Here is a 9378-nt window from a genome sequence, read left to right on the forward strand (position 1 = left end):
GGCGGGGGCAGCGGCAGGCTGGGGGCCAGCACGTTAGGGGCTGCCACGGCTGCCGCCCCCGGGGTCACCACCAGGGGCTTGGGGCAGTCGGCGCTGGTGATGGGGGCCGAGGGCATCTCGTCGTCCGAGATCTCCATGTCCTCGCCTGAGGACTGGTGGCCCTGTGGGGGAGAGCAGCAAGGGTAAGGAGGGCGGGCGGGTGCTCCTGGGTCCCTGGAGAACCTGTCAGAGGCACAGCCTGCTACAAGACTCAGAGAGCCGGGCGGAGTGGCCCCCGCCTGTCCCCCCAGCGCTCCTGAGGACTGCTGAGAGTTAAGCCAGCTTGAACTTTATGGTGAGCCCCAATCTCAAAGAAAAAAAAAAGACTCAGACTCAGGAGGGCAAGGTGGAGCCCAACCACGGGCCGTGCGTCTGTCACTCGGCCTCTCCAAGCCTCAGTTTCCGCAGTTCCATAAGGAGCATCACAGTACCTGCCTCACTGGGTCACCAGGAGGATCCATGTATTCACTCAACACACGTTTGCTCAGCATCTATGTGCCAGGCACTGTTCTAGCTACCGGGGACACAAAGGTGACCAAGACATCTTGCTCTCGTAGAACTGAACTTCGAGACAGAGGAGGGGAAGGATAACCGGCAGGATGACAGGAAGGAGGGAGCAGGGTGTCACAGAGAGAGAGAAAGGAGGGGAGGGGAGGGAAGGTGAGGCCAGCGGACTCCTTTTCAGTTTGGGAGCTGCGGTTAATGGAGCGCTCAGAAGCTAATGCTTAGGGCTGACACTTCTGGGGGCTCCTGCGTGCCCAGAGACTTCACACACAGGGACTCGGCCAGTCCTTCCAACAGCTTGCCAAGGACATGTCATTTCCACTTACACGAATGAGGAAGTTAGGACACAGCTGAAGTAACTTGTCCAAGCCAGGGCAGCACCCAGGAAGTGGCCCCGCAGCCTGGCCCTACTCTGTGGCCCGGATGCCCGGTGCGAGGGCAGGGGACGGCAGTGGAGGGTCGGCGGCACGGAGGGCTCAGCAGGAGCTGTGGCTTTGCTCCTCCCTCTGTCACTGCACCATCCCAGGCCAGCACACTTAGTGGGGCACTGTGGGGCTGAGAGCCACAGGCGCCAGGCTCTCAGTTCTTATCTGCACGAAGCCCTCACAAAGCAGGGATCCTGCCAGGTGGGGTGGTCCTTGCTTATAATCCCTGCACTCAGGAGGCTGAGCAGGAGGATTGCAAGTTCAAGGCCAGCCTGCACTACTTATGAGGAAAACCACAGGGGGCTGGGGATTTAGCTCAGCGGCACAGCGCCTGCGTGGCAAGCACAAGGTCGTGAGTTTGATTCCTGGTACCAGGAAAAAAAAAAAAAAGAGAAACCATAAACACATACACACACAACACACAAACAACGAAGTGGGGCTCCACTATGATTCCTCTGACAGGTGAAGAAACAGACCAGAAGCCAGGTGTGGTGGTGCGTGCCAGTCATCCCAGCACTTGGAAGGCTGAGGCAGGAAGATCCCCACAAATTCAGGGCCAGCCTGAACTACACAGCAAGACCCTGCCTTGATAGAAAGAAAGAAAGAAAGAAAGAAAGAAAGAAAGAAAGAAAGAAAGAAAGAACCAACCAATCAGAGAGCCCCAGTAGGACTGGGCCACACTTGCTCAGGACCACGGCCCCTTGGAGCTGGTGGCAAAAGCAGAAAGTGGTAAGGGCTGAACAGGGGAGGAGTTAAGGATGGCCTGGGGTTTTGGGGACCTGGACTTTAATGTGGGACCTGGGGCTTTGGGGAGTTGGCTACGCATGGCTGGAACCGGAGGCAGGCCCTGGGGTCCTTCTGGTGTGGGTGGAGCTAGGAGCCCCTGGAAGGCCAAGGGGGAGCTGAGGGGGCCTCAGAGAGAACCTGGGAGGTGGGTGGAGAAGAGGAGGAATCTAAACCTACAAAAAGAGCAGGAAGCTCTGGATTTTACTAGGTGCCCCCCCCCCCCTTTCCCCCACAGGGCCCCCCCCGCTCGCACCCTCCCTCGCAGGGCAGCCCTGCATATGAGGGACACGCAGGCTTCTCCACAGAGCTCCCCAGTGCAGTGAGAGTCCTTGCTGGTGCTCGCAGCAGAAAGAGGGTTAAGGCTGCCAGCAGCCAGCCAATAGCAGGGCCCAGCCGAGCCAGCCCAGCCCTCCCAGGGCGGCAGGGGCGGGACCGCCAGAGCCCACAGAATTCACAGGGCGGGCACACAGGCAGGCAGCACCCAGCTTAGCTGCACTAGGGGGCAGGTGCTCTGATGGTCCCGCAGGTGATGAAACTGAGACTCGGACAGGGAAAGTGCCTTTCCTGAGGTCACACAACCCCGAAAGGGCAGCGAAGGCTCAAGGTCTGGACCCTGCACTTTTACCCTCCGGCCCTGTGAAGACCAGAGCCCCGGCCCTGGTCCCCTCTGCGTCCCTCTCGCTGCTCAGCCCGCCGGGGCCACAGCTGTAGGCACTGCGCTCACACCTACGGGACCCACCCGCCACGGCTGCAGGAGCCTGGGCACCGCTCTCCCGGCCACCAGCAGGGGGCCCCCGAGGCCCAGCCTGGAGCTCAGCCCCACTCTGGAGTCGGGGGTTCTGTGCTGGGACGCCCCAGACTCCCACTCTGGGTCCTCAGGGTCCCCTTCCTTACTATGGCCGGGCGGGAGGCTCTTGGTACAGCGAGCACCCCCCGACCCGAGGTTGCCCCTACCTCTGCCCACCTGTCAGCTCCCCCTGCCTGCACCCCAGTGCCAGAAGCTGCATCCTGAGCCGATGGCGGGAGGCACCTGCGGTCCCCACAGAGCACCGAGTTCCTCCCTGTTCCTCCCCCAGGCACCAAGGCGGCCTCCTCAAAGGGCCGGGGAGGGGACCCTGCTCCCGGCTGCCCACTCTCTCCCGGGGCACTTGGCCTGCGGCGTGGGGCGGAGCTTTCAGGCTGAGGACACAGGACAGTGAGCTGCCTGCTTCTGGCCACCGCTCCCCCACCAAAGGACCTCTCCCTCCCTCCTGGCAGCAAGGGAGATTTCTGCGCCCCACTTTGCCGTCTCTCTGAGGGCACCGAGCTTTAAGGGAGGACCGTCCTCCGGCCAGCCCCTTTCCCGGGCTGCCTGAGCAGCACAATCCGCCTGGCTCATCCCTAACACACCCAGCAGAGGGGGCGCCGATCAGCCCCAAGCCCGGACCCTCTGTGACCCCTGCAAACTCCACCAAAGAAGCCCGAGTCTGAGGAGAGTCTGGACTCCGCTGACACACCAGAGCACGGGGCCCCGGCCGGGCTTGCCTCCTCTCCAGGGCCGCAGGGAGCTCAGAACCAAAGCAGAGCTCGGTCACAGCCCTGGCGCTTTTCTGCAGCTTTCTACTCTCAGCTCAACCGTTCTACTCGCTTCCCCGGCCCTGCTACTCCTGCCTCAGCCGGTCATCTTACACACTGCAAGGAGGCAAGAGGGGACCTCAGACAGAATCGATCCCAGACATGTGGGAAGACACGGCGGTACCTCATCCATCTTCTCTGAAGTTGGGGTCCTATCTCCACCCAGGTCCAAGGCCACCTCCGCCGTCTGGCCCAGAAGACCGGAAGGGTCCGGGGGTCCTGGTTCGGGTGGGGGCCGAGGCCCCAGGCCCAGGTCCAGCTCATCATCCTCATCCGAGTCGGGCAGCGGTGTCGGGCTGATGTCCTCCAGGCCCGTGCTGGAGGGCGGCGAGGAGGGGGGCGAGGGCCCGCAGAAGCCCGGCTGGGAGTTGGCGCCAAAGGTGGCCAGTGGCGAGAGCTGGGAGGAGGAGGAGGAGATGGGGCTGCCCTCCATCTGCAGCTCGGCGTCTGAGTCCTGCTCCCGCAGGAAGGGCAACTTGGTGCGCTGCTCCTTCAGGAGCATCTCGATGCGTGAGTCCAGGCTGTCGTGGGGCTTCTCAGGCCCCACGGGCGACGACTCCAGTGTGGGGGTCCCTGGGCTGTCGCAGGGCTCAGGACTCCAGCCAAAAGCCGGCTGACCCCCCAGCTCCATGCTGCTGTCAGGGGGCGGTGGCCCAGGCGGGGTGCCCGGCTTCTCCCTGGCCAGAGGTTCAGAGGGCGGCAGCGGCGGGGGCGCCGGTGCCCTGCGGAAGTCCCCGCTGTCCCGGGCCCCGAAGGCTGCAGTGACCGTGGGCTCCTCTGAGGGAGCAGGGAACGGGGGTGCCTGGGTCTGGTACGGGGAGAAAGACGACTTGAAGCCAGGGGCAGGGGCCGCCTGGGCGGGGGGTGGAGTGTGAGCAAAGGAGGCCGAGTCCTGCGGCTGGGCCTTGAAGGCAGGGCCACCGCTGCCCCCGCTGCTGCCCATGGCCCCAAACGGGAGGTCCGAGGAGCCCCGGAAGGTGGCTGTGGCCCCAGCCACGGGGGCCACTGCAGAATTGTGGACATAATGGTGCTCATGGCGGCGGTTGTAGGCGTCCGTGAACTTGCTCTCGTGGCGCCGAGCCTTGAAGGCGGCAGCTGGGTCTTGGCTGAAGAGGTAGGAGGGCGTAGGCTGGCGGCTGGAGTAGCTGGAGTCTTGCGAGAAGGGGGTGCCCAGGCGCGGCGTGAGCGGGGTGCCCTGTCCGTAGGAGTTGGGCGTGTCCAGGCGGCAGCTGGAGTAGGCCGTATCCTGGGAAAAGGGTGTCCCACCGCTGTTGGGGGTGACCGAGGAGGAGCCGGAGCCGCAGCCTGCGGACAGACTGCCATCCCTGAGGCGCTTCAGGGCGTCCGACAGCTAGAGAGAGACAGAGACGTGAGACCCCAGTGCGGCAGGGAAAGATGCCAAGCAGCCGGGCTGTGCCCCTTCTCACTGTGGCGGCCAGGGGCTGAGCAAACTGTCCCACAGCACAAGGAAAGGAAGTAGACTCTTGGGTGGGTCTTAGGGTTTTTCTACTCTAGGATTAGCCAGTTATCTTCAGGAACTTTTGAGGGTTTTTCTTAATCCCAGAGCCACAGGAAAGAGAAGCCCCCGACATCTTGGTGGAAGCTGGGATTCCCGCCGTCCTCTAGCGGTGGGACATCAACAGCAGCCAGGCAGAGCCAGGCGCAAGAACTAGGATTCTGGGATTGGGAGGGTGGCGACGGCCCTGCTCTGCCCAGCCCCAAAGTCTTAGGAGCCGAGCGTGTGACACAGAGGGCCTCAGAGCAGCCCGGCTGGCCTGGGTGAAGCCCACTCCCCAGGGTGGCTGGCCAAGTTGGGAGGAGCCGGTGCGAGGCTGCCTGTGTGGGGTTGGCAGGTGAGTGTCCCAGGAGGCAGTGGTCTGGACTCTGGAGTTGGGGGGCTGAACCCCACTCTCTGGGGGCAGACGCAGAGAGGCCTGATACTGGACACTAGAATCCTGGACAGAGCACCGTTCTGGCGTCAAGGTGGAACAGGAGGGGTCCAGGGAACTCCGGCCCCCGCCTGAGAGCTGCAGGGAGGCCCCTTACGCATAGGCCGGAAGCCACCAGAACAGGATGGACCCCAGGGGAGCAGATGAGCAAAGGTTGGGAAGACAAGGTCTGAGACCCCCCCAGCTGTGGGGTGCGGCTGCTCATCCATCCTGGACAGACAGGTGGGGGGGTCTGGTGGGGACACTGGGGAGGCTCATGGGGTGGGGGCATGGGAGGGAGCTCGTGACAACCCACCTGCAGGGTCTCGTTCACAATTGGAGAGATGGCGTCCAGCTCGCCCACCGGGAGGGTCTGGGGGGTGTACCGGCCGGTGACCAGCAGTTCATAGAAGCGCATGCGGGTTTCCCCTGGGAGAGCAAGAGAGGAGGGACTCAGCAACACTCCAGACAAGGTAGCCCCATCTGGGACTCCAACCTGCTTGGCATCCTGAGGAAGCCGGTGACCCCCACCTGCGCTCCCACCCTTGGGCACTCCCACCCTAACCTGCCCTCCACCCAGGATCCTTATCTGTGCAACAAAGACGCCAAGTGCCTGTTTGCCTGCCGTTTCTGGTCCTGAGATTCAGAGCTACATTCCTTGAGGGGCTGGGACGCTCCCAATCCAAAATTTGCCCCTTGTACAGAGCCCCTTCCTGGGCCATAGTGCCCAAAGAAGGGCCAGGTCACACGTCGGCTGACACAGAGGTGACAGCTTGTTAACTACCTGGAGCCAGTGACCCACAGTTTGCAAACCACACTCGAGCAGCATATTGCAGTGACAGCGGAGGACCCAGGAGGGCCCCAAGTCAGCCCAGGAGCTGCTTGGTGCCTGGGTACATCCCATGGAGTCCCACTGGGCCGAGACCTGCCGCCCTCAGAAGAGAGGTCTTCACAGACCAAGTGATTACTGATATTTATAGCCTCTATAGAAGCCCTAGAGGCAGCCGCTTACATATGCAAAGAAGAGGCATTCCTTGAGCAACACTTTACACTTTGCTGGTCTCTTTTCTTGAAGTACAAACTTAGGTGGCAGTCTCCGAGGGCCTTTTTTTTTTTTCTATGTTTTTTTAAAAAGTGAGATTGTGCTGAGACCTGGCGGCTCCTTAAGATGTGGGCATGTGATGGGGGAGGGGCAGCACACTCAGTTCTCAGGGGGCATCAGACTGCAGCCACCCATGGGAGTGGGCAGATTTCAAAGTCTGCGTGCCCCTTCCCCCCAGAGATTGAGGAACTGGGGGGCAGAGGCTGTGGGTTGGGCAGAAACCACAGGCTTATGCCCCGAGGAGACACAGCTAGGTAGAGGGTGGGGCACTGAGCAGGGGATAAAGGTGCCCACGAGGGACACCACACCCGTTCCCAACACCTCGGGTGCTCTTGGAGACCCCAGTCAGTACATCTGTGTCAGTTATGAAAAGCAAAACAGCACCAACAAAAGTTTAGCTGTCCCTATCTTGGGCTTGGTATGTTCAGTTGTCCCCAAAGTTCGTGCTCAGGAAACCTTGGAGTTGCACCTAAGCCCTCCCAGGCGGGGCTCCCCAGGGGCCCCAGCAACTCCGGACCCAATAGTGTCAGCCCTTGGAGTACCCGGTCCCACAGCAGCCAGCACCTTTCATGTAGGTGGGAAGTTTTTAGACAGGCTGCAGGTACACTTTGAGGGATCCCCTCCCAGGTTGTAAAGCCCCTCCAGCTGGCACCCAGGGGAGGTTCGGAGGCCCCGGAGGGAGGAAGGTGTGGCTACCCAGCCGGGCTGTGAGTCGGTGCCGGGAGGTGCTGCGGTCTCTTTAAGAGAGAGGAGGGATGAAACAGTGTCAACCCCAGCACCCAGACCAGCCCGCCCCCTCGGCTCCACGGGGAGCGTTATCAATGAACAACTCTACCGCCCAGCTCGGTTCAGGAGATGGGGGAGCTGGAGGGACCCCCAGGGCTTACAGCATTCTCCTTAGGTGAGGGACCGACCTCCTCTTCGGGTGATTAATAGCACCCTACTGGCTCTCCTTCAGCCCCCGGCAAATAAACAAACTCTGCCTCCTCCCCTATCACAGGTACCCGCACTGGGGACCGTCTAAACCCAGGCCACCAGGGCTCAGGGAGGGACCCGAGGGGTGTCACCAGTGGGGAAGCCTCTGGGTGGTCCCTAGGGGTGCTGTGGCCAAGGACTGGCACATTTGGTAAATTACAGCCTGTTTCCTAGCAACAGACAACACATTTAGCTCCATGTGACTCTGCCCTCAGGAAAGGGCAAGAAAATAAATAAGGTTAAGGGGGTTCCTGAGGAAGAGTTGAGGGGAGGCTGCCAAGCCTGGAGCGGAGCTCAGGCAAAGAAAGGGACCCAGAAACCCGCAGCTGGCCCCCTGGGCCACTCACCTTTGGTGTCCAGCTCCACGTGGATGATGTTGCCCATGACAGACGTGCTGTGCAGGTGCTGGACGGCCTCCTTTGCGCCCCTGACCGTGGCAAAGACCACCTTGGCGATGCCCAGGTGCTTCTTGGTTTTCGGGTTATACAAAATCTCCACCTCCTCCACCTCCCCATACTTCTTGCACATGTCCCTCAGGAAGTTTTCGCGGATGTTATCATTCAGCTTGGCAAATGTCACCTGCTTTGGAGGCACCGGGCCCACGTAGAACTCATCGATCTGCCAGGAGCCCGAAAGGGGGAGGGAATTTGGAAAACATTAAAGCCGAGGAGGAAAAACATAACATTCCCTTACTCAGCCCAGCCTTTCAACAACAATGAAGGATTAAAAAAAAAAAAAATTTTTTTTTAATTTTTTTGGAAAAAAATGCACGCGGGCGGGCCCGGGAAACCGAGGATTAAATCGTTTGGAACGTGGAAGTCCTCGGGGTTCCGAAGGAAAGGGGAAAAAGAAACAGTTTCTCTTTCTCCACCCTCCATTCTGGCCTCTTCTCCTTGCTGCAGGGTCAAGGGGTGACCCCTTTGAGCCAGGAAGTTGTCCCCCTACAGCCACCCGGCTGGGAAGGGGGGCGGGTCCCCAAGCCGAAGGGTGGGTAGGATCCAGGTGGGGACCCAGAGCCCCCAGCTGGCCCGGCGGGATACACTGTATCAGCGCCCTGATTACAGTTTCTCCGAGTGTTATTTTGTTTCCAGGGGCGGGGAGGGGACACCGCTTCTCCCCCCTCCCCGCCAAAACTTCCCGGGCCCTGCACGGCGGGAACTCAGAATCCCGCAGGGCTGGGCCAGGACTGGCGTTATTTTCGAACTCCGGGGCCGGGGGGACGGACCATGGGGCAGGGGGAAGGGGTCCCACCTTGAATTTGGGCACGGAGAGCTCCAGTTCCTTGTTTTTGGTCCAGATCCCGACAACCCTGGGATCTTCGACAATTTCCACCGGGCGGTTGCTGGACATCTAGGGGAGAAAGGAAATTGGAGGGGGGGCGGTGTGGAATGGGAAGGTTGCCCCCCTCTCCCCAGGCAGGGTTGGACCCCCTCTCTCCAGGCACCCGTCAGATCGGGGCTGGGGCCCGGGCTGACAGTTGGCCGAGTGGTCGGGAGGGGGGTTCCCAGCCGCTCGGGCCCCCTCGCGGGGGTCTGGGGGGTGGCCGTGTACTCACCGCCAGGCTGAAATGCTGCCCATCGTAGCGGTACAGTTTATGGTGCCCCTTTTTCAGAGCCGGGTCAATCATCAACTTGTAACTTCTCCAATGGTGGTTCCTCCTCTCGCCCGAAGGGCCGGGCTGCGGCGGGGGCTGCTGGTGATGGTGGTGGTGGGGGTGACTGTTCTCCATGCCGTTAACCCAACCTGAAAACCAGCAAGTTGTTGTCGTCTCCGCCGCCGCGGCGGGGGCCGCTTCCACACACACGCGCGAGCGAGAATCCGATCGGCCGGCCCCCACCCCCTCGCCCACCTGGAACTAGCGCGCCCCGAAAGGAGCTGTCTCGCCGGCTCCCCCCAAAATGAAAATAAAAAAAAAAACAACAACACGAAGAATGGAGCGAAGTGAATAAGCCTTCCGGGAGCATTACGCGCCCGCCCGCCCGGCCGCCGGCTCCGAGAGGCGCTG

The 9378-nt window shown here is 61.4% G+C and overlaps 1 protein-coding gene across 1 annotated transcript in view; it reads right to left on the bottom strand.

The window, feature by feature from the left end:
* Nucleotides 1-9324, bottom strand: part of Setd1b (SET domain containing 1B) — a gene marked incomplete in the record, with an annotated part of 23769 nt that extends 14445 nt beyond the window's left edge. Inside the window, 7 exon segments of the mRNA XM_013503539.1 lie at nt 1-161; nt 3493-4719; nt 5613-5725; nt 7721-7991; nt 8625-8723; nt 8929-9116; nt 9223-9324. Coding sequence (XP_013358993.1) covers nt 1-161; nt 3493-4719; nt 5613-5725; nt 7721-7991; nt 8625-8723; nt 8929-9102 — 2045 coding nt within the window.
* Between the last annotated feature and the right edge of the window lie 54 nt (nt 9325-9378).

This window comes from Chinchilla lanigera, unplaced genomic scaffold, assembly GCF_000276665.1.
Source record: "Chinchilla lanigera isolate Chin_1 unplaced genomic scaffold, ChiLan1.0 scaffold00081, whole genome shotgun sequence".
Classification (NCBI taxonomy): domain Eukaryota; kingdom Metazoa; phylum Chordata; class Mammalia; order Rodentia; family Chinchillidae; genus Chinchilla; species Chinchilla lanigera.